The 26,291-nt window shown below is 23.0% G+C and overlaps 2 protein-coding genes across 2 annotated transcripts; both read right to left on the reverse strand.

The window, feature by feature from the left end:
• Positions 1–716: 716 nt before the first annotated feature.
• On the reverse strand, positions 717–19,569 carry LOC129609419 (glycoprotein-N-acetylgalactosamine 3-beta-galactosyltransferase 1-like). Its single transcript, XM_055521322.1, has 8 exons — positions 19,432–19,569; positions 4,651–5,128; positions 4,527–4,590; positions 2,754–3,040; positions 2,157–2,685; positions 1,984–2,080; positions 1,630–1,914; positions 717–1,532 (listed from the first exon to the last, which is right to left on the reverse strand). The coding sequence occupies exons 4-8, from the start codon at positions 2,812–2,814 to the stop codon at positions 1,254–1,256; spliced, it is 1,251 nt and encodes a 416-aa protein (XP_055377297.1). The 5' UTR covers positions 2,815–3,040; positions 4,527–4,590; positions 4,651–5,128; positions 19,432–19,569; the 3' UTR covers positions 717–1,253.
• A 1,352-nt stretch (positions 19,570–20,921) lies between these two features.
• Positions 20,922–24,618, reverse strand: LOC129609439 (SWI/SNF-related matrix-associated actin-dependent regulator of chromatin subfamily A containing DEAD/H box 1 homolog). The gene is made up of 7 exons (XM_055521350.1): positions 24,286–24,618; positions 23,201–23,939; positions 22,811–23,143; positions 22,482–22,752; positions 22,284–22,427; positions 21,922–22,224; positions 20,922–21,858 (listed from the first exon to the last, which is right to left on the reverse strand). Exons 1-7 carry the CDS (start codon positions 24,380–24,382, stop codon positions 21,208–21,210), a joined length of 2,538 nt encoding a protein of 845 aa, XP_055377325.1. The 5' UTR covers positions 24,383–24,618; the 3' UTR covers positions 20,922–21,207.
• Positions 24,619–26,291: the final 1,673 nt, after the last annotated feature.

Here is a 26,291-nt window from a genome sequence, read left to right on the forward strand (position 1 = left end):
TATGATTGACTATGAAAATAAAAGATTTGACGATTTAAAACTGTTTTTAAACTGGGTTTTTAATTATTTTCAAAATAAAAACAAAAAAGTTTTTATTGTTTTAATCTAATATTATTTAATTTGACTACTTCTTTTTATTATTTATTAATAACGTTCTTTTCTATTAATTTTAGTTTTTGTAATTGAAAAATTTCTATATAATATTATATATATGAATTAAATTTGAATATATTATAATTACATACACAAACTCAAATCAATTGAGTTGTAAAATTTTAATATTACAGATTACAACTTTTCAGTACTTATTTTTATTTGATTTGTAATAATTAATCTTACAAGCAACAAAGCAATTTTTTATTTACTTAATTTTAAATGACTTAGTTTATATAGTTATAATTTGATTATTTTTATTTACTTAACTATCAATAATATTCTGTGAGTTTTAATTTTTTTTTTCACAGAGAAAATAAAAATGGCCATATGTTACATGTAATTTATATACTAATATAAAATAAATCATAAAATATAATGAACTAAATGTAATAAACTAAAATTATAAACAAGATATTTGAAAAGGAAAATTGTAAATTTTCATTGCAAATTATTGAAAATATTCAATAGTTTATGTGAAAGAAATAAATAAACTACGTTAAAATGAATTTTGGAAAATTTTTCAAAAAAAAATTTCAAATATATTTATCTATTATGCCGATATATATTCTTAAAAATTAGGCTTGAGTTCGTAAAGCAAAAAATTTACGAAATTTTCACTTAAATTTACTTGCATGTTCTACATTCATATACATTTTGGTTTCTGATAAACAGAAAAAATTTTAACTTCATCGTAATTCTAAAAATTTGGAAAAATTTCTTATAATCATTATCAAATATCTTGTATAAGCTAACGAACATAAATCTAAAATTTTTTATTATTAGTCTTAGGCAAAAAAAAAAAAAGCAATACATTCAAACATCATCACACATATTACTATCAAATTAAATAAAAATACTTTAAATTATTCCTTAAAACTTTAACAAAAATTTCATATTAAATTTACATCAGATATAAAAATTTATCAAAAAATAAAATTAAATTGTGCTTTGGTAACAAAATTAACTAAATCTAATCATCATTTTATGTTTTATCATATTTTTTGTTTTTTGTTTGGTTTGGATTGAGTTTCTAAATTTTTGGATTAAATTAATGGGATTTAAACTTATCTAGTCTTTTTAATTTTTTTTGGTTTTTATTATTTTCTTCTTTTTCTTTTTTTACTAACTTTTTTTGTTTCTTTATCATCATACTCGTCTTTGTGATCATTTTTATTTTTTTCATCGCTAAATTTTAAAATAGGTGCTACTGATCTATGTTCTAAATCATCATGAACAGATAGTCTTTCAGGTAATTGCTCCGGTGTAAATAAAATTCCATATGGTCTTAAATGATATATTAAGTAATCTAAAACATACATTTGATTTGGTGATACATAATGGAATGATACAGCATAATCAGAACAGCAATCTAATCCCTAAAAATATACACAAAAGTACAAAAAAAAAAAAATAAAACTATTAACTTCGTATTTTAGAAACTTTCCAATATCAAAATAACTACACAAAAATTACCTCATCGGTTTCATAATAGATATAGTTCCAATACCAGAAACTTTTATCAACATGTCCTGGTATTAAATGATGTTCTGGTACAAATGGGAAAAATTTTCCTCTTCCATTAGGATCTCTAGAATCTCCAGCTAAAACACCAACATTTTCAAGACATTTACCCATTTCAACATCTTCAGCACCGCCTGCATCTTGACGACATTTATTTTTGTCTGTTAATCCAAGTTCTACAAAACGTTTTAAAGCTTCTCGACTTAATACATAACCAGCTCCACCAGACATATAACCCTAAAAATTAAATAAATTCATTGAAATAGTTTTGTTCTGCCACAATTTATAAACAAATTCAAAATTTACTTGTTTAACAAATTGTTTAAATCTGCAACCGAAATATATTGGTGTTTCCGGTAAATGGGGATAAAGCATATATCTTAAATTTTCTACGATAACATATCTGTAATTTATTATAACAATAAAAAAAAAATTATAATCATGTTATTTAATTTCTTTTCAATATTTTTGATAGTTACGTATCATCATCAGCTTTTAAAAACCAATCATATTCATTTAAATGTTTTTCATAAACATATTTAAATGCTTCTTTCGTTTTACCCCATAAATTATTACGACCTTCTGAAACTGGTAATGCAACAGCACCTAATTCCTTATCTTCTTGTGAACTCATATATATTACTTTATTACAACGTGGACCCCATGTTCTTTGAACATGACGAGCTTTTTTCTTATGATTATCTGGATTTGTCATTATCCAACATAATACTTTTACTTCATCATATAATTTTGTTGCTATTGTATTATTTTCATTTGCATGCGTATGAAAACCAAAACTTTTTTCAGGTCCAGCAGCATCAATTAAATCATGACTATGATGTGGATCATTTATTGAATCGGAATGACCATGTGCATGACTATTATAAAGTAACCATTCAGCATGTCTACTCGGTGATGAAAGTATAAATAATTCAGCCATACAAAAACCAACAACTAATCCAACAATTAAGGATACCAATGATTTTCGATTTGCAAGGTTTCTTGAAGCTAAAAAAACAAAAAATTAAAATTTAAATTAATAATATTTAAAATTGATTTTAATTTTAGATTTCTACCTTCATAAAATGCTCCACGGCCGTTAAGCAGTCTATAATCTCCATTTGTATTTGATTGCATTTTTGTTTATATAATAAATAAAATCTTAATAACTCGTGTAGAGGTTTTTTTTTTTAAATTTTTATAAAATATTAAAAAACTAAATTAATTAGAAATCTTTTAAAGGAATCTCTACTTTGGTTGTATTTCTTTGGTAATAATTTGTGTTTCCACCAGAATGTTCTTTCAAAATCGTGTTCCTTATACATTCAATTTTCATTTAATTTTATGTTGCAAATATTTTTATCTGTAAATATTAAAAATTAAATACATATTAAAAATTAAATATATTGTTAATATAAAAATTAAATAAAAATACAAAGTCAAAATTTTATTGCAAAAATTCTGAAGTGTTATGAGATAAAACAAAGAAAGGCAAATTCTAAATAAAATTAAAGCTTTTCTTATACCTAATTTAGCTCTAATTTTATATTCTAGTTTTAAGCATAAAAATAAACTATAAATTACAATTTCCGATAAAATGACCTTTCGGGAACACATTGAGAACTGCATATAAGTAATATATACGCATGGTTGTATGTATTTGGAATAGTAACAATTTTTATATGTTTAAAAATTTTTATATGCTATATGAATATATAAATTATAAATCAAGAGTTCACTTAATAAAATAGAATTGATGATAAAAAAATTAATTAATTTAATTAGTGAATGAAAAAAAAAAATTCAAATTCATATATACCGAGACTTGGGAAATCTGATTTAATTGAAAAGTTTTTAGTATTCATATTAATGACAATTTAATTAAAGAATAAGATTTGCAATTAAATTCAAAGAAAATTCAATTTAAAAAAGGTCTACATTTCAATTTAAAAAAATTAATTTTAGTTAAATTGTAATTGGATAAGAGAATAGAAACATGTATTTTAATAATAGGAATTATTGAATCTAAGAATTTATTCAGAAATAAAGTAATAAATAGCTATCCTATATATGTAAATGCATATTTAATTTTTTATGTTCATAATTTTTAATTTGAATTTAAAAAGAAAATTGAAATTGAAAATTTTTATCTATTAAATTTACTTATTTTTTTTTTTAATTTTTAAATTAACTCGGTAAGAAACTTAATATTACATGATTAATTATTTTTAATGTCCTAAATACTTATTATAATTTGCTACAAATATTAAAGTATTAAAAATTAATTTAAATTTTGATTAAAAGTTTATGAACAAACTTTTATTGTAAAAATTTCACTAAATTATTTTAAAATTCTTTTATTTAATTATAATATTATTAAATGCTTTATAATGATGAAAATTGTATTAAAATGTAAAAATATGTGGGGAGCAATTACTTTAATGAATTATCTAATTAATTTTTTTGATTTTATAAATTAAATTTTAAAATGAACATGTTTCAAATATGTTTAACATAAGTAGTTTTTATAAAACATACATATAATTTATAAAAAAACAAAAGCTTATTAAATAATTAATAACAGAATAAATAATTTCCTAATACTTGTATATCAATTACGCACATTATAAAATTTATTATGAAAAAATGATATCAAATATTATATGCTCAATTTATTAATTTATGATATTACTTATATTAAATTAAAAATAATTAAAAATTTATTAATATCTTAATAATTTTTATCTAAATAACCACAATTAATGTATATGAAGAAAAAAAAAAATGTTTTAATTAAAATTCTTTCCAAAATTATGAATTCGCATTTGTCAATCAACTTTTAATAATACCTCCTTGCAAAATGATAGGCGACAGCAAATTCTCTTAAATTATTTAACGAGACCAAAACAATGACTAAAAATTAAAAAAATTAATTAGATAATTTTGTTCTTATAATATGAAAAATTTACTTACATTTCCAATTTAATGTTAAATTGATTTTTTATGTTCGATTACCATTTTACAAACCGATCGATATTTTCTTATTTTTTTTTTTGGTATATTTTATCTTGTACTCGTCTCTATTATCATTTATTTTGATAAATTTTTTTTATATATGTATGTATTTTTCCATCTACGTCTTGTTTAACCAAAAATTAATTTTTGTCTGCATTTCTCTTTTTATCTTACATTTTAATTGTAAATTTTATTATTTTTTTTTATTTTAATATTTTCCAAATGGCAAGTGATAAATGCTATGAATTTTCTTTGATTTGAAATTATTTTGTTTTATTTATGTTCTTAAAAAGTATTCGAAATAAATTGGATTTATTTTAATTTATAATTGTTAATGCATTTGTTACAATATCATTTTCTTTTAATTAAATTATTAAGATTTTCTAAATATTTCGAGAAAATTCAAATTGAGAGTATTAGAATTGTTGTTAGTAGCCTGAAATAAAAAAAAAAATAAATAAAAATTTTTAATTTAATTAATAATTTCATAAATTGATTTTATAATATTTTAATTTTTTATAAATAAAATAATGCCAAATTACATTATTATAATTTTAATTTTAAATATAAATATGGGATCAAAAAACTCAGTTCATTTCAAGCGGCGATAAAAAAATTTTACTTCAATCACTGGATTCTATTTAAATGTCAATCAAACTTTTAGAATATTTGGCATAATATATTTTGACAAGAATAATTTCTACTGGACAACAACTTTTATTTGCCTTATATACAAAAACTAAAATATTTTATTGATTTTGTTATTTTAGCACAATTAGCATTTAGAACAAAAATAATAATAAAAATTGAAAACGAATTCCAGTCTATTTAATCAAAAAAAAAGGAATATCAAAAGCAAAATTAATATATAATCGCGATTTTGTGTCTACTAGACGTATCAATTTATTGGGTGAGCAATATTATTAGTCTGAAAGATAACGAACAAAATTTTGGAACACTTCTGAATAAAATTGTAAATTAACTAATCACAGATTATATAAAATCAATAATTATTATAACAATAAATTAAATACATAAATTAATTTTATTTTAACAGAATTATAAGGTTTACAAATTTTCATAATAATTTTAATAATAATTTTTTTATAACCTTTCACATTTATTTAGATTTTTTTTAATAAATTTTTTAATATAACACTTTAATCTTAAAGAACTGTGGCTTATTTTATTTTATAATTTTTGAAAATTCTAAGAAATAATTAATTTTATTTCAATATTTTTATTTAGTTCCCTTAAAAATCTATAATAAAATTGCTTCTAAGTTAACGTAGAAATTAAATTGTTAAAGAAATTAAATTAATTTTTTTAGGATAGAACATTTATTGTAATATGTATAACAATTTAAGATAAATTTTAAAAATTGTTAAAAATACCTCAGGTGTTCATTTGGTAACTACGGAATATGATAAAGAACGTTTCTAATTATTAGTCAATATTTTACTGTTTCAAATTTTATTATATCACTTTGTATATCACTTGTATGTTTTCAAAAATGACGGAATTTAATATTATACGAGTATACAGCCAATATGTAGGTATAAATATGTATGATTTGTATATAAAAATATTTTGATAAGAATTTAAATTCGAAATTTTTATCAAAATTTCCAAGTTTATTTTTAAATAATTTGTTTATTCACCATCCTTTTTTTTTTTGTTTTAGATATCTAATAACATTTGTTCTACATTATCACCAATATTAACAACACTAAACAAAAATATAATTCATGTTACCAAATTTTAGTATGATAAGGAAATATTTTGTTTTATTTTGAAAAATTGTATGAATGTTGTAAAAATTTTTAATCTAGATAAAAAAATTTCAAAGGAAAATAAATTTATTTTTAGGCGAAATTTATCAACTACCCGAAAATTATAAATATATCCGATTTTTGAATCATTTTATTAGAAAATTACTATTATACTACTAATAACTGATATATTAAAAGATTAGAGGACATATGTATATATTATGTACTCGCGTAAGAAGTAGCAGCCTACAAAATACTGTACTAAGAGATTTAAATTTGATTATTTTTGTAAAATAATCGAATAATCAAATCTGATTTATACTTGACTTAACTGATTTATACTTTTAATTTGAAATATAATTGTATACTTTTTACATTATAGGATTTTTTGTATTGATATAGTTTTTTACTTGTCAAACTTATTTTTGATTCTTAAGGTGAATTTCTATCCAATGTCCGGATTCCCGTTGGATAGTATATTTATTTAATTAATGATAGTATATTTCTAAAATAAATTAATTATTTACAATAAATACTTCCTCTAATTCCGAAGAATTGAAGTATCTAATTTTTTATTAAATACAAACTGTTCGGGTCTCCGACTAAAGAAATTTTAATTATATTTTAATAAAAACCTTAAAGTTTTATTAATTAAAGAAATTTTAATTATCTATATATTCTTCACTGAAAGTTAACCAATTTAACAAGAATAAAAAATTTTTAAGTAAAATAACAAAAGACTTAAAATGACGAAACAAATTTTCGTTAAAAATAACGAAACTATATTGACAGGAATAATTTGACATAATAAATTAATAATGAAAATTCTACTTAATTCAATTTGAAAAAAAAAAAAAATTAAATAAAGCAACGAAATAAGAATAATGGATGGGAAAAGGAAGTTTCGTTAAGAATAAGTTTAGTTAAAAATAACAAAACAAAATTATCAATCAAATTTTTGCATTATAAAAAATATTCAAATAGGAAAAAAAACACCTATAAGAATGACTAAAAGAAGTTTCGTTAAAAACAACGAAAGTAAATTGTCATCGAAATCTTTCTATATTATGGTACAGTTACACTAATTATGGTAACAACTTTAATAAATTTATTAGAAAATTTTAAATAAAATAAAATAATTTTACAGAACTGAAAATAAAGAATAAATAAAAGGTACATGTTACACAAATAAATGTGTAATTGTAGACATGAACTTAATCATGTACACCATTTCGGTGAAAACTATCCAATGGCTGATAAGATGAAATTAAACGAAGGAAACGATAAACTTTTCTTATCATCAAATTATAATTTAAATAAAAATATTATGTTATTTAAAAAGTTCATATTTATCAACTAAATTAATTCAAATAAAATTTTAAAGATAAATTTGACGTCAAATTTTAATTAACAAAATACATATATACATATATGCAAGTATATGTACTTGCGTCTTTTTGTGAAATTACTCTTGATAGTCGAATCCTAAGAATAATACCGTAACCTCTCTAATTTTATAGCATCGAATTAATTAGGTTTGAAGTTATGCAATATTTATATGGGCATAAGGAGATTCTCGTTTATTCACGCTGAAAATTTTACATTAGAACTAAAATTTCTAAGTGACAGCGTTAAACAGTATGCAAAAACTTTAGCTAAGTTTTTTTTTTTGTTTACCCAATTTACAAATTCTGAAACTTCTAAATTATCAGTCGTTCAAAAATAACAGAAATAACATTGTTTATGAAATTGTATCCAAACACTTTTCACCTTCCAATTCGTTGCAAAACAAAGAAATTTTAACAAGATTTATAGACTTAAAAAAAACTTAATATAATAACCCTTCAATATCTGAACTTGCCATTTCAATATCTGAATATTGAATTTTAAATTTAAAAAAAAACATTTAATGAGGCAGCGACAAAATTTATACTAGAGGTCTGCGCTATATTTCTGAAATTTCTTTATTACAAATTGAATTTCCGAACGCACTTTATTACAGTCAGTAATTTTTTAACGATCTATATTTTCGGTGTATGTAGCGTGAGTTTTCGAACGTACTATTAGCTAAAACTATTCTAGAATTGAATAAACGAAAACCCCCTAACTTCAAGTAACTGCAACATTTTGATTTGTCAGGATTAAACTTTAACATTTTTTCAAATTTGAAAGTTTTTAGAAGAAAACTTTAAGTTTTATAACATTTTAGAATATGAGTTATATCACAAAATCTTATGCTATTGAATTTTGCTGTCAACCACGGACTCACAAATCTATTATTAAAAAAATATTATTAAAAAATAACACTGAGTTCACAAAATTATTAACAAAAATAGCAGTTTTCAAGGAAACTGTGGACAAGATATAAAAATAATATTTTGCGCTTCCAGCGAATTTCTAAAATAATAAAATAATCCGATTTTAATCATTTAATTATAATAATTTTATTAGGAAATTACTGTTATACAATGTGCTATAACTGATTAAATTAATTATATTGATATGTTGCATTAATATGCTCTGGGTGCGATAGTGTTCACATAGAGAGCAACAATACTCATTTTCATATAGCTTAATAAAAATCATAAAATTTTTATACAAAATTTATTTGTATACAGTTAAGATTTTGAAACCTTGAAAGTATACTGAATATTATCGAGATTATTTTTGGTTGATAAATTTTATATACTCAAGTAATTATATACATATGATTTACATACATGTATGTATGTATTTGCCTCAAATATTTTATTTTATATCCTACAATTATAGGTATAATGTTCTCGAGAAATTCTAATTTGTTTATTGGTATAACGATAAGAAAATCTTGGAAAAATACATTTTATTTTAATATTTGATTTATAATTAATCGTAAGTTATAATCAAGGTATTTTTTATCACAAATGGAAGGAAGCGAGTATTAATAAGCACCGTTTACTGAACTCAACAATTTTTTGTGATAAAAATTTTTTTTATAATAAAATTAAACAATTTTATGAATAATCATTTAAGTGTTTCTAATTTCATATAATTCTGTTATATAATTGCCATCAAATTACTTATAGTTTCTGAAAATTAAAGAAGCATTTAAATTTTACAGTTTTTTTTTTTTATTAAATAGCATTGAAAAAAATTAACAAAATTATTGAACTTTCCCTTTTCAATTTATTTTCCATTTGAATAAATTTTAATATTTTATTATTAACAAATTTGTATAAAATACAAAATTATTTTACTTTTAGAAGCCATGCTTATGCATAAGTATTTATTGAACTAAGTAGATTAAGTTTCAATTGTTTGATACTCGTAAATTAAATTGAGTTTTATTATATTGTTCTCGAATTTTTGTTTAATAAGTACTCAACTAAATTTCACTTGAATCTACAAAATCAGGTAGTCAAATCTATAAATTACTTAAATCACATTCAATATATACGATTCATAAGGTCAATTATTTAGTATAACAATATTATCTGTCATAAATCTACTGTATATATAATAATTTAATAATTCACTTTTATTTATAACACTTAAATATTAATTTCGTTATATTGCAAATTCAAAAAGATAAAATATAATTTATAACATTAATTTATAAATTCATTTCTATTAAATAATATCTTTTCATTGGGTATATCCGTAGGGATTGTACGGGCGAAATTTAATGTAGATCTGAATCTAATATGTATCTGAATCACTATTTTCTTCCAAATACAAGATCCACGATATTTTTTTATTTTAATAATTTTTATAAATTATTTCTATAATTTTTACAATAAGCACTTGATTTAAATCAAAATTATTTTAAACCGCAATTCTTGTGTACACATATACATATATTCATATAAAAAAACTGTTTGTTATATCTTCATATTTTTATGAAAACTCTTACTTTAGTGGCATACACTGTTATATTTTAATTTTCAAATATATATTCTTCAAAATATTAATTAAAATTTTAATTAATTTTATTATTTTTTTGTTCCTTTAATAATTTAACATTTTGCTTTTAGGGTGTACAAGGAATATTTGTTAATTAATTATGTATAAAACTTAATGCAATTTCCTCCAAATAATTTATTATGAATAGCAATCTTTTATTATTTTAATTAAATTTTATTAACTAATATTATTATTTAAATATTTTGAATGTATTATAATAGAAAGCCTGCATATAATTTCAACTTGTAAATTAACTTGTTTTACAAATAGACGTCAACTCTTTTTATTCATTTAAATGTATTTGTTGTTGTAAATTTTATTTAGTTTTGTAAATGTATTTAAATTTATTTCATTAAGAATAAAACATATTTAATTATTAATTTAATATTTATGATTTATTTAGTTGTTATATTATATTGAATGATCTCTCCTGATATAGGTACGTTTCTAAATTCGGAACTCTTTAATAAAATATTAACGGGCTGAAATAATCACAATCAAGAAAATTTATTTATTTTTTAAAATAAACTTAAAAAATTCTTTATCAAAATTTCTAATTTAATATTAAATCCTAAAATGCGTGAAAACCAACGTTACATTTATTTTTTTTTCGTAAATAAATGTTTAATTTTTATTATAAAAATTTATAATTTTAACCCTTTAAAAGTTAACCGTATACTAACTAAAATTAAAAAGAGTTCAAAATAATGAAAAGCAAAAGGGTAAAAAAAAAAAACAAAACGAAAAATTCATATAAAATTATTAAAAATAAATTAGAATTCAAATTAAAAATTGAGAAAAAGAAAAATAAAATGACAAAACAATAAAAAAGCAAGAATAACATTAAAAAAATGCCGATTCAAATAAAAAAAGAACATGAGCATTACAAAAATTAAAAAAAAAAGTAGGCAGAATACATGTACAACGAAAAATCTACTAATAATGTGTGTAATTAAGAGCAAGTTTTGAGAAAAATTAATGGTTTTGAATAAAGCATATCTCACTCTCTCTTTCTCTTTGCGTATGAGAGCTGTAAACTGCAGTGATGTTGTTTTATTCAATTTGTCGCTTTATCTAGCTAGAGGAATTTTTAAAACTTCAGCTATGAAAAAATTAAAGGAAGTCACTACAAAAATTTTAACAATTTCTACATACATTCTTGACTTTTTGACAAGTATTTATGTACAAGAATAATGATAGTCATACATTTTCCGAGCGATCAGTAAGCAAAAAGGCGTATACAAGATTAGGCCCGAAACGTAAATCTTTAAAATGATTACTCCAACCCCTTAAAATAAAAAGAAAACAATATTTTGTTCTATTTGAAAGTAGTGTACGTTATTCAACCAGCTTACTCACTTCATATAGTAAAAACATCAAAAACAGAAAAGGAAGAATCCATATTTTAATTGCATATTTCACGGAGATAAAAAGTTTTGCTATAATAATGCAATATTTCGGTTCGCAATACAAGGAAAGAATCTGTTACCAACTCGACGACAGAATTTTATACTCTTTGCTTTATCAATTTATGAGAATGTCCTGATGACGAAATCAATTTATTCAAACAATTCAATTTGAGTATGTGATGTGGGTGATCTACTTTCAGAGAAGAGATAAGGAAGTAAAAAAGAAGGAAATATCTAAAAGCTTATGATGCCCTCAGCTCAAGGTCTTACCTAAGCTTTCTAAGATATCTTAAAAATCATTGAAAAATTTTAAAAACAGACAGACTGTCAAACAAAATGAAAAAATAAACAATGAGCTTCTCTATAATAAGCTTCAGGGAATAAAGAATGAGTGTGAAAAAGTTTTGGTCAAATTTTGTTTTTTTTTTGTTCTCTCTCTTTTTATTATATTTATTGTTGCTTCCTTTATTTTTTTTTTTGTTTTTATTAAACGCGAGAATGATATAATTTGAGAAAAAAAAAATAATTTCAATAACAACAATAATAATAAGAGCGACAAGAGTAATAAAAAATAACTTAATTATGCTTAAATTATACACTTAGTGTATTATCAGTTTTTGATAAAAAAAAAAAAAACAATAACAATAAAAAAAAAAAAGAATTTTTTTTTTATTTTTTTACATTTTAAAAAATGTATACGTACATTTTTGTTATTATTTTATAACAATGAAAATTATAATTAAAAAGATGAAAAAATATTATAATTTTTACGCCAAATATAAAAATTATTGTATAATCATTTTTAATATACCGATTTATTAAAAATTAAATTCAGTTGTGTATGCACGTATATATTATGTACGTATACATGAATGTAAGTATAACAAGTTTGTTAAAGGCAGTAAATTTAGTATATTTTAATGTAAATTCACTACATACATATATTTTGAATTGCACTCAAATAAGCTCTAATACGTAATCACTGAAATACGTAATACGTTCTTTAAAATACAAATGCAATTAAAGCTCAATATTATTGACTAACATAATTATAACGAATAAATGTTTGACAGAACCAAGTATAACATATAACGATTGCGTTACTTTAAAAATGAAGTAGCAACGTGAAATTTATTTTAAAACATAGATAATATGTATATATTGCGGTTTATATACCTTTACAAAACAAACAATATGTACATAGCCGACTGCAATGTGTATTGTTTAATTTAGCGCAATTGTTACAGAAGAAATAGAAAACCATTTTCAAAAAAGCTTCTTTCTAATTTTAAGGACGTTAGTATTTCAAATATGTTTTTAGTTAACATACATAAAAATATGTAAATTTGGTTTTTAATAGAGTTTCGCTTTGCGCCATTCGAATTCCCTGACAATTTCACTCTCTTCAGTAATATTAGTAATCCGTTATTAGAAAAACTTCATTTGAAGAAACGATCAGCCAAATACACGCATAAATTACAAAATTAAATTTTAATAAATACTAACGTAGCAAATTGCACTTTTAATTAAATTAGATTTTTGCGATCAACTTACAGTATAATGACATTTCCATTTATGACATTTACTATTATGACTCTTATAATATATATTTCTTAGCTTCAAATTGATAATCAAAAATATAGTGGAAAATTTCAATATTTTCTGTACAATATACGAGTACGAAGATTGTTCAACTTTATAATTGTAATAAAACTGCATTTGGGTAATATAATATTTTCATACCACATTTTAAAGTAGAAGTCGAAGTCAAAGAATGATTTGAATGAATCAGGGAATGATTTGAATTTATTATTTATTTTATTTAATAATTGAATTTAATTTATATATAAAGTAACTATTTTATATCGTTAATATCTGAACACAATAATTCTAAAAACTTTGATGAAATTTAAAAATATACAATTATTTTCATTTAAAATAAAATCTCACAAATAGTATATAAATTTTCCGCTAGAGTATAGTGCGAATACCGTTTTTTATTTAATTTCCATAATTTTAACAAAAATTTTAATAATTTGATAATTTGACAAAATTAATGTACTCGTATTATGGCTATTAACAAAATAATAACTTAATTTTTTTTTTTGAAATTTATGTCATATTTTAAAATTGTTTAATTTATTATTCATATTAAGTTTATTTCAATAGTATAAACCACAAGACTCTAAATTATATCAATAAAATTATGATGATGCATTTAATTTATTCAAGTTTATAATCTATTGCGATCTAACACATTTTTTTTCCCCTATTTTTACACTGTTATAGATGGGCTTAAACTGAACCTATAAATTATTTAGTGCGAAACGCATTTAGAGTTCATAAAAATATAGATAAATATTTTTATTTTATTGTTATATTTTTTTCTTTTTTGTTCAGAAAATAATTATAAAGATAATAATCAATTTTTAAAGCGTTCTCTTTTAAGTTGGCGTGTGATAATAATTAAAATGTTGCAGCTAATTCTAACAATTTCATGTTATAAATGAGTTCTAAAAAAAAAAAAAAAGAAGAAGAACAAGAAGGGGTAAAGATAAAATTTTTTAAAAAGATAAATTTGTAATTAATAAATTCTATATAGGGTTATCGAAAATATTTAAAATAATAATTTAAATTTTTAAAATTATCAAAATATTAGAAAACTTTTTTCAAAAAAAAAAACGAATAATTATTTGATAAAATTAAATAAAGTAGTTATATTAATTTATTTTTTTTTTTTTTGACAAATATTAATTAGTAAATCAGTTGTTTGTATTTCTAAAGAACAAAATTAGAGATTAAGGGCTTATACATTACAATTTTACAAATTATGAAGTTAATTCAGTCAATTTTGACATAGAAGTGGAATCGCGTGTATGTTAAAGATTTCACGATCCCAGTATGTCAACAATTTCACGATCATGTTAATCACGTCAATTGATTGATTTCGCAAATCAACAATCATCTGTGATTAAGCAATTTTCGTAATTAATTTATTTAAAAATTATCTCAATTAAAGGGAAATTTTAAAATTTCATTATTAAAATAATTTCTTCGTCATTCATTCTGTCACATATAAAAATCTCTTATACATCAGCCTTTAAAGGAATACATGAAAAAAATATAATAACAAAAGTAATAATCAGTTACGTTGGCAACGTATATTGGAGTTCATGACGCGTATGTCATGTCACGTTGGAGTTCATAACTAACTTCAATTGTATTCACTTGATGTCATAGTACATGTGTAGATAATAATGATTTTAAAAATTTTATAGGACTTTTAGAAATTAAATGATTAAAAACGATTATTAAGATCGATGGCAAAAAAGTTTTTGTATAGGGTTGTAAGACAACAAAAATGTCAAATTATGATATTGGAAATACAATGTCGTGTTTTCAAGTTCATTCTCTTCTGAAATTTACTGTTCAAATTTACTTACTAAACGAAAAACAAACATCAAATACATAATATATAACTTATATTAATTTAAGAAATATGCTTAGAATTTGGAACACAAGGAAATTTACTTTGTGTCATTACATGTGTCATATAACCTCAAAATATTAAATTTTTAAAAACAACACTAAATAAATGCAAATTGTAACCTTGATTTCAAAAAAACACTTGTCGTATCATAAATTTACAAAGAAGAACGGCAAACAAATATCGAAATACTAACTAATTACACACTTGTACAATAAGAAATAAAACAAAAATTATTATTGAACAGAGCTACAAATCCATTAACTATAAAATTTATTTTAATTTTTCAACATAAAAATTTGAAAAGCCAATAAGTACTTCAATATTTTTACAATTGAAAACTTAAAATGAAAATTTTATTTCTGCTTTTTTATTTTTTTCATAATTTTTAAATTTTTAATACTTTTTAAGTACCTACTTCTAATTTAAATTACGGTTCAGTTCAAAGCAAATGAAGTTATCATTTCAATTTTGCCAATAAAATTTTTAGCGACGAAGGGGAATAAATTGTAAGCATCAAGAGGGAAGCTTTCGAAAAAAAAAAAATTATTTTTATTTCTTATTATTAGACGAGACGCTCAGTTTTAAGAAAATGAAAGTGAAACTTTTTATAAACTATTAAATTTCAATTATGTATTAAAAAGATGAGTCAGTGTTTGAATTGTTCATAAAATAAAAAAAACTGATATGGCCAGCATTAAACCGAACGCAATGTATATTGTCTAGTTCAGTGAAATTGTTACAGAAGATTATGAAAATGCAGTTTAAACGTGCTTTTAAAATTTTAAGGGAACTAATAAGCTTTTAGTTAACATACCTAGAAAAATGAAAATTTGATTTTTAATAGAGTTTGGCTTCGTGCCGTTCGAATTCCCTGAAAGGGTTCGCCAGCTAGTTTCGGTAACAACCAGAACACCAATATTAAACTCCATCAATTAGTTTCGTAATTATAGTAAAGAATGTAAAATCGGCCCCTAATTTGGTTTCCGCGGCCGCATCTTTTCCAAAAAAATTTATAAGTTAATTGTTTTAACACTCTATATTGAAATCGTAAATTTCAAGGAAATTGGTTGATTATTTCTCTTTATATAGGCAAAAATCTAGAATTGGTTTAGCCGAAATTGAGATACACGCACGCATAGACAGACAGACAGACCGATAGGTCGAAATCTCTCTAAAAACAGTTTATTTACGCTTCCTTACTATGGAGAACTGCGTTCTCACCGAAAACTCGGCATCTGAAATATGGTGCCATCACATAACCTCTCTTATTGTATGCAATGGACCGCAAAAAGAGAAAAATTATAGCAAGAGCAAAATTTAAATATTTTTAACACTTTTGAAATATTTTTAAAAAACGAAATTATTAATAAGAAAATTTAAATAATATGAATGACTGAAATTATTAAATGTGGCTGTTGGCAGAGTCTTCAAATTGCTTTAAAAAATCTACACAGTGTTACTAGGGGAATCTCCGAATTACTATAATATAATGATTTTTGTAATTTCTTCGAATTCAAAAGAAAATTTAATCGAATTTTATTGCTACTAATAATTTTAATTAAAATTATTAGTGCAGTGATCATAAGCCTTCGACAAACTTGAACTATTCTGAAATGTATTAAAATTATTCTTAAAAGTTTAAATATTCTTTTGTATTAATTTTCAATAGTACACAAATTCTTTATGTATTATTAGCTTCTACAATTTCTCCAAGAATAAACTTACCCTTTTGGTTGAAGCATACATAGATCGACATGTTCTAAAATGCATTTTAAAAATTGTATGCATTATAAAATTCAATTAATTAAAATTTTATAAAAAAACCTCTAAAATTATTTTATAAAGAAATCTTGAAATTCTGAAATTCTAAAATCCTGAAAATGCAATTGAGATTTTTATAAAATTTTAATAAAAATCTTCAACACACATTTTTTAATACAAAAAATACTAATTAATACCAAATAATTCTTGGCCAGTATAAAAAGAACTTTCGTAACATATTCAGAAGAACAATATAATATTAAAATAACAATAAAATATATGTGTATACTTCAAATAGACAATAAAAACTCATAAAGAAGCATGTTATTTTTTATTAGGTGTACTGAAAAGAATTGTTGTTAAATATACTTGAACGGGTTTACTTATTATTAAATACACTTGAACAAATTTAAATATTATTATTGTAAATAATGATAAAGCGATTGAATTTTATTTACTTTACAATAATGATAAGTGATTATTGCACTCTATACAATAAAATCTAGTAAGAATAAAATTTATAGGGTAAGTCGACCAAAAACTTAGCATTACAAATTTTAGCTATAATTGAGAGTCAGGGAAATGTTATTTGTATTTTTAATTAACTTATGTTTGTCATTATTTGCTGATAAAAAAATCTCTGTTAATTTCTTTTCAAAATTTTTAAACTAAATTTTATTCTTTTATTGTTTTAATTATGATTTCTATAAAATTTGTATATTTTATTTGTTTTATTTAAGTTGTCTAAGAAGCGGTATCATTCCTGGGATCAAGTTTCATGGAAATATTTCCTGTATCGTTTGCTGACAAAATGCAAAATTGAAATATTATATTTCAAGAAAATTCATTAATTTTTTCGTTTGACAATCTCGGAATTGCAATAATACTGTATTAATGCGAATTTCTGCTTATAAATGACAATTCCTGAATTGTGTATCGACACGTTATTATTACAATTCCGTAATCAATTACTAATTAAATAATTATGTATTTTTAGATACATCGGAGTTTATTAGAATATTTATTACTTATAAAGCAATACATATTTTTAAATTACAACAAGCTTATACGAAATAAGTAGAATTTCATATCTTTACTGATTTTATAAGAATTCATTTGGTTTTATAAGAACATTTATATACATACATACATTAACAGACTAATCGTGTAGCTCGTTTTTACATCTCATTTCACTTTTCATTCACTTTCAGATCAGAATTCTCCTTTTCTTTAATGGGTATTTCATTTTCCCAATAAGATTATTAATTTTATTTACTGGACTTTTGAAATTTTTCTCAATTTAACAAAATTCTCAATTTATCAAAATGTGTAGGCCCTACTACCAGAAAATATGTATGTACATAAGTAGATCAGGTAGGTTACTACATAGTTTCTGGTACAATGTAGCAACCTCCCCAAGTAAATTACGGTGGCAATTTTATTATTATAATAATATTAATTTCTTTTATACTAAGTAAAAATTTTAATAATTTAAATATTATATTTTTTAAATTTCAAGGTTGAATAGTATAATTTGAAATAATTTATTGATTTAAGCAAAATAGATAGATTCTACAATGCATTTCATTGAAAACGAATTTGTAAATTTGCCAGATGTTAATTTTAATACATAAAAATCAATTTTATTGATTATTAGGCTATGTAGTGAGAACCTAACTCTTTTTTTTATAAATACATTCTAAATAGGTAAAATATTCTTAAAATATGCAAGCAATAAAAAGAACATTTCACAATTTTCTTATTTGTTTAAAACAAATTGAAAAATTTTTTATGCAAATAGGAAATTTTTTTAATATCGAATGTTTATTTCTTATAGGGTCCTTCTTATAGGAATAAATGAGTCAATAAATATGTATACATTATGATATATGAAGGTAGGCACCTACCTACCCAATTTCATATACATACGTATGTAGGTATATCGTTTATTGAAAAATTTTACATGATAATTTTGATTAAATCTTTAGAATGCTCTAAGTACATAAAATTCAATTTAATCTGAAAATTATAAAAAATTTATAACGATTATTCAAAGTTATTAAGAATTTTAATTAGGTATACCTACCTACTATAATATATTTTTTAAAAACAAGCAAATATACATACTCTAAAATTATAGTTAGTATATATACGTATAACATACACATATACTTAGTCATTCACATATCATTTTACTTTCTTATCTTACACAAAACAAAAATAATTTAATTTGAACTTTCAATACTTATAGTAAGTATGTAAACATGTATATACATAATACATATATTATTGGCATATGTAAAAGTAGATGTGCACTTTATAGAATTTAATTCAATACCCATTTAAAAAAAAAATTTCGGCTTACCTTACAATTTAAAATGAGTATTTTAGTTCTAAATAACATATTTAGATTTCAATTTATATTAAATCATTTTTTTATAAGAATAAAACTTAATTATAATGAGAATTATTGTTTATTTAAAATAAAAAAGAAAAACTTCATTTTCACGCAATAAAAAAAATAGTATATATTTTGTTCTAATATCAGAAGAACAATAACAATAACAAAAAATTATAATTGTCAAATATGGTTTTTAAAAACAATAAAAAAAAATAATAATTTGACAATTCTATGACAACAAGGGGTATACATATACTTAATAAAATATTAAAGTGTGTTTCTTTTGGTATGCAAAATACTCTTTGATATGTTCTATTTTGGCACGTACTAATTCAATCGAATTATTTGTTTTGTATAATTTCATTGATGTTATAATTAATTAAATATTAGAGAATAATTGTAATTTTTAAAGTATGAAATTCAAATTTGAAACAATAAATTTTTTGGAATATAAAAAACCTTTTGTACTTTTATTAAATTATGTGAATTCATTATGAATCTACCTAATTATAAAACAAATGCATTAAATGATAATAGGTGTGTTTGTTACTATTTTAAGCTTTATAAAACCTGTATAAGGTTAAATTATAAAACCTGTATAGTCAATAATAAATTCATAATAAATTTTCAATAGGAATCCAGTAAAAAAAAAAAATCAAATGGAATCCTACATTAAACCTTAAACATTACCTTAATTTGAAAATTGCAATAATTCGGTATTAGATACAATATAGTTAAACTTATGAATTGTATTTCTAAATTTACGGTTGCAATTTAAATATATTTTGTTTCTTTTCTATTGACAGCAGTAACTAGTATAGTTTATTCAAGAAAGCGAATCACAAAGTGATTCAATTTTTGCCGTTAAAAAGTTCGATATTATTATCGTAAGTACCAACTAGTTCATACAAAATATTTACGTTTATAAGGTTTTTGAATATTTTATGAAAAATATCACTCTAATTCATTGATTCGTTTCTCAGAATAATACTGGAATAAGAATTTCAGTGTAACATTGCGTAATTTAGCTATCTGCCCGTAATAACTAAATTATGTAGTAATATTACATTAAATGTACTTAATTCAATATCTAGGTGAAATAACATGAGGCTTTATATGTCACTGTTGATATTTCAATTTGGAATAGTTGTATTAGTTCTTTAAATTTGCATTTTCATTTTAACTATAAAATTCAAATGTAGATCAACATTTTTCACAAAATATATTAACAGCAAAAACACACCGATAAATATTAAGTGTACATTTCTCAAGTTACTAATAATGCTTGAATGACCATATAAAGTATACAATTAATTATCCTTTTTTATCAGAAATATTTTACTTTTTTATTTTCTTCCTATAAAATTTAAGTTTACAAATAATTTAGATTGAAATAGTTTGTGAAAACAACTTAAAGTAGATTAAATTAGATATATTTAATAATAAACGTGCCTTAAAAACTAAAATACATTTCATACTAAAAATTGTAAACTACCTAAATTTCATGACAAGTGTGCTTGCGATAAAAAAAAATATTTATTATTAAATCAAATACTTTAGTGTGAAAAATATTTTTAATTTTTTTTCGCACTTATTTTATTTTAGCAAAATCTATAATATAGCAAAATCTTGAAGTTGTATTTAATAAAGAATAAAATAATGCCAGATATTAAAAATATAAAAAAATATTTACTTAGTTATTAAATTGTACAGAAAAATAAAACCTTTGGATATTCATAGTTAAAATTCTTCAATTTCTTTTTGTATTCTACGGTTTGTTTTAAGATTTTTATTTAATTCAGGTGATAATAAAGTTTCAGCTTTCTGTTCGTTCATACCTAATGCCATTGTTAATAATCTAACCATATTTTTAAGCTCTTGTTTACCATTTTCTCTACCAGAAAGTTGTTGTTCTAATTTTAATTTTTCGTTACCAATATGATGCATTGCTTCTTCTATTGTACCTATAGATATAAGACGATAAACATCTACAGACTTTGATTGCCCCATACGATGGCAACGATCTTCTGCTTGTTTATCATTATAAGGATTAAAATCAATGTCGTGTATAATACAAGTGTCAGCTGCAGTTAAATTTATACCCATACCACCAGCTTTAGTTGATAATAAGAAGCAAAATATATCCGAATCATTATTAAACTTATCAATTAACTCTTGACGTTCTGTGACAAGTGTTTGACCATCTAAACGTAAATAACGATGTTTTCTTATTGATAAATATTTTTCTGCAATGTCCAGCATCATTGTAAATTGGCTAAATATTAATACTCGATGGCCATCTTTTTTTAATTTAGGTAACAGTGAATCCAATTCCCGAAATTTACCGGAATTTAAAATTAAATCATTTGGAATGGTAACATCATAAATTCCCTAAAAAATAAGAATTGTATCACTAATTTTATTCCATTATATCTTTAATTTTCAACTATTTACATGCTTTTCACAAGTTTGGTATATTTGGAAATCTGACATCCAAGCTATGTCTTCAAATGCATGATCAGGATTTTTAACTTTGAATGTTTGAGATTTTGTTAATTTTATAGCTATTTCCTTAACTTCTTCATCGTCAAAATAGTGTCTTAATAAAAGCGGATGATTTGCAAGCTTACGCATTTCCATCATAATAGCACAACCAGCTGTTTCTTGTGTACCAGTAATTTCATTTTCATCATTTCTATAGTAATCGCATAACTGTTGGTATTGAACGCTTTGAGTTTCAGTCATAGGTACTTTTTTCTAAAAATGAAAATCAAATATTATTCTCTTTCATCATTTAGAGGTATTTAATTACTTACAACATGTTCCGTTTTGGTCGGTAAATTTTTTAGTACATCAGCCTTAACTCGCCTCAAAACAAATGGCTTCATTATGCTTTTTGCTTTCTCAACCTGAGTTGTTTCAAATGTGTTGGTTTTTTGTTCATCAGTTTTAACTTTTTGCTATAATTAATAAATACTATTTAAATGAAAATATTTATAAATCAAATGCTTTACCTTATTACTGAATAAACTTTTTATATCTTCTTTATTTTTGGCAAAAAATGAGGGCATTACAAAACATAATAACGACATTAATTCAAGCAAGTTATTTTGCAACGGGGTTCCTGTCAACAATATTCTCATTTCAGCATTTATATTTATTAATTGCGAATATCGTTGCGTTGTCATATTTTTCAACATATGGGCTTCATCAAATATTACATAGTGTAACTTACAAATTTTAAACATTTTTTGTTCTTCTGGACCTGATTGAACCATATGATATCTGTAACACGACAAGGTATTTCATGGTTCGTATAATATAACAAAATTATTAAACTTACGTAGTTAGAAGTACATCAAAACCAGTAAAACCTGCATTAACGAATTTTGCTCTCATTGCGCGACGTTCTTCTTGGTTGCCATAGTATTTTTCTAAGACTAAGTCCGGGGCCCACTTTTTAAATTCTTGTTCCCAATTGTCTAAAGTTGATGATGGAACTACAACCAAATGGGCATGTTTTGCTAAATTATTCTCCTTTAAATACGCCAAAAATGCAATAACTTGAATTGTTTTTCCTAATCCCATTTCATCCGCCAAAATTCCATTCATTTTAAGCTTATGCATTACAGCTAACCAATTCAAACCAATTAGTTGATAATCTGCTAATTTGAATCTAAAAATTAAAAACTCTTTTAATAATATAAAAATTTCATTTCATCTTTTTTCATACGCCGGATTGAGTGATTTTGGTTGCTCTGTAATACCGCATCCTTCAGAAATAGCCCCTTCCAAATTTTTAACCATTTTGTTACATTTTTCCATGATTGCAGCGACATTATTTTGTTTTAATAACAATTCCTGTGTATTATTCAAAATGTCACCAGAAAGAGATTTCGAATTTTCAAGTTTTCTAGCTAAATCTTCCCAATTCTCAAATGGACGTAACTCTATTATAGCGTTAGCTTTTTTTTCTGACAAAGATTTTACACATAATAGTTCAATAACTGAAGCCTTATTCATAAACTCAAAAACAGCTTTCCTTGATGAAGACATACTTCGTGTGACTTCAATGTCACTGTCACTGTCGCTATCGTATACGCGGTTATCTTGTCGGGCCATATTGTTTCCATCGCTGTCATCATCATCATCGTCGTCATCCGAAAAATATGAAGGACGCTTTCTTTTTATTTTTTTTGTATGATTTGAAACACCATTTGTAGTTCGGTTCCCTTTTTTTGGATAATGTTCTTTAAGATATTTTATAGCAGCAGAAACATCCCAATTATTACGCACTAAAGCATCCTGCAAATCCATTGTATCATAGTCAGGAGCCAATTTTAAAGCAGCTAAAAATCTTTTTTCCTTCTCATTGGTCGTTAACTGAATTTTTATTACTTTTTGTGGAGTATCATGATCTTCGCTATCACTTGAAGGAAGTGTTTGAACTCGTTTTCTTCCAGGAACTAATTCTAAAAAAAAAAAATAATATAAAATCAATCAGTTCAGCCTGTTGGAAATTCAAAAAAAAAATATCTGAATTAATTTCACAATGTCCTAAAGATTTATATTTAACCCCTTCCCTTTAAATACGGGTTTGTTTAAAAAAAAAGAAAAAAAAAGACTTAAAAAATGTTTCACAAGGTATGATGCACGAAAACAGCTGATTCTTATAATATAAAACATAATGCAACTTGATACTAAATTATGTTTTAAGGTATTTTTCACTAAAAACTAGCGATTCGGTATGCATTCGATCGCTTTTAAGAAACTTTACAACTACAAACAAAATTTCCAATCATTCTTTCTTATACTTACCAGGCTTCGAGTTAGATTCTGAATCTTTATCATCACCAGAAGGCATTTTATTCTTTTGTAAACGAAATTGTCTCAAATCGTTCAATAACGACGACATTTTTTCTTAGTTTCAAAGCTTTTTCTAATTCCGATTTACTTTTGTCAAATGTAAAATGGATACTTAGCAAATCAGTCTCACTTTCTTCGTTTTATATACAATTAATGCAATGTAATAAGTATAAACAAAATAAAAAATATGGATAAAAAATACAAATTTCTATAGTTTATAATTTTATATAAATTTTCTTGATTTTTTTTTTAATAATTTTAAGATGAATTTATTCCAGAAGAAAACTTGCACAACTTCATACAGTAGAAAAATGACAATGTATGAAGCGTGGGAAAATTACATTAATTTATGTTAATGTCAAAATAAAAATGTCAAAATGATAGAAATACATACACACTACGTTTTCATTTAACGATAATTTGTGGTTAGAGAAAAAAGTTTGGAACAACCACAAGTTGCTTGCTAAAATGCAACAATATGCGAAAATGATTTTAAAAAATTTTATTAAGTAACTTTTTGATACATCAAGTGATAAACATTTTATTTTTTTTAAATTAAAAAAAAAAATTAGTTCATCATTTTTAAAATAAAAAAAAACGACAAAAAATATGAAACTGAGTGGATTTTTCTTGCCACATTTTACTTGATACTTTTTTTGACAAGAACGGTGTGTGGTTTTAGTACATATCATATGTACTAAACACATTCATATGTACTAATAATAAAATTAACGATAAAAAAGTTTCGCGCTACTTTTAAAATAAATGTATGAAGCCTACTAATCTAGTACGTACGCTAAATTAATAAAATTATAAAAATTTCAAATTTTCACACAAAATATGTACATCAAAATGATTTGAAATTGTGCTCAATAAATTTTTTGTTAAATTTAAAATAATTGTCTTGGAAATACTATTTTAAGTAACTTTTTAATTAATAGTATAAAATCTATTAAAACTTTAACATAATCAAGTTTTGGATAAATCTTTAACAAGGGATTTTTGATATTGAGCTAACGATGAATATCATGATTACTTTAATTGGAGATGGTTCTAAATCGGAATAGTATTACAGAATGCAGAAGCAATTTGAATATGAAGCTCATAAAAATATCGAAAATATCAAGATTCAATTAAAAACATGAAGATTTCGAATTGGTACTAGTATGTGTGAATTTGCAATATTAAATATTCTATTTAAACGGTATTCCAAACAAAGACATTTTAAAAATTTACAAGAAATCTGTATGCTGTTAAACTTGCTTCAGTTAAGAGCATTCCAGATATTAGTATAACATTCTGTCCTACAGTCCCATCCACACAAGGAGGCAATTGTAAGGAGTATTTACATTAACGTATACATATTTACATCTTTATATGCATTTACAACAGCAAATAGCAAACGGCTCCCAATTTTTTCGTGGAAAATTGATATTAAAATTGGTCAATCCTTTTCAGAGTGAGGTATGTAAATTTTATTATATGTTCTGTTACTGATTTTAATTTTTTAAAAAATACATACAACAAATTTTTGCAATAAGTTTTTAATATTACGTAATCAATTTTTAATCAAAAAGTATATAGAATTGTTTGCAATTGAAATTTTCGCAAGAAAATCAAATAAAACAAGGTGTTTATATTAAAAAACTTGATATTCTTATTGCAAAAAACAAATCAATTCATATAAGTACTCAATATAAGCTCCAGATGTGCCTATTTAGTTGACATTTGTTATCTATGTATAGTTATGGTTTGAATTATTGTTATGGAATGATATCTACCATAAGCTGCAACTTTTCGTTCCATAAGCTGCAACTTTTCGCTGAAACTTAAATTACATCTTTCGCCTGAAACTATCGATTCAAAATTACTCCTTTTGCTTAATATATTGGCATATTATTGTTATTTTTTGACTTACATTTATGACCAAGCATAGGCATGCTCATTATTCATAATTT

This window comes from Condylostylus longicornis, unplaced genomic scaffold (genome assembly GCF_029603195.1).
Source record: "Condylostylus longicornis isolate FDR11 unplaced genomic scaffold, ASM2960319v2 ptg000039l, whole genome shotgun sequence".
NCBI lineage: Eukaryota > Metazoa > Arthropoda > Insecta > Diptera > Dolichopodidae > Condylostylus > Condylostylus longicornis.

Coding starts and splice junctions, on each gene's coding strand:
- LOC129609439 (XM_055521350.1), bottom strand. CDS start 24,382: ATGTCGTCGTTATTGAACGATTTGAGACAATTTCGTTTACAAAAGAAT. Junction 23,940..24,285: donor AGAATCTAACTCGAAGCCTG/GTAAGTATAAGA, acceptor TTTTTTTTTTAG/AATTAGTTCCTGGAAGAAAA. Junction 21,859..21,921: donor ACCAAACTTGTGAAAAGCAT/GTAAATAGTTGA, acceptor CTTATTTTTTAG/GGAATTTATGATGTTACCAT.
- LOC129609419 (XM_055521322.1), bottom strand. CDS start 2,814: ATGCAATCAAATACAAATGGAGATTATAGACTGCTTAACGGCCGTGGA. Junction 2,686..2,753: donor CCGTGGAGCATTTTATGAAG/GTAGAAATCTAA, acceptor TTGTTTTTTTAG/CTTCAAGAAACCTTGCAAAT. Junction 2,081..2,156: donor TTAAAAGCTGATGATGATAC/GTAACTATCAAA, acceptor AATAAATTACAG/ATATGTTATCGTAGAAAATT.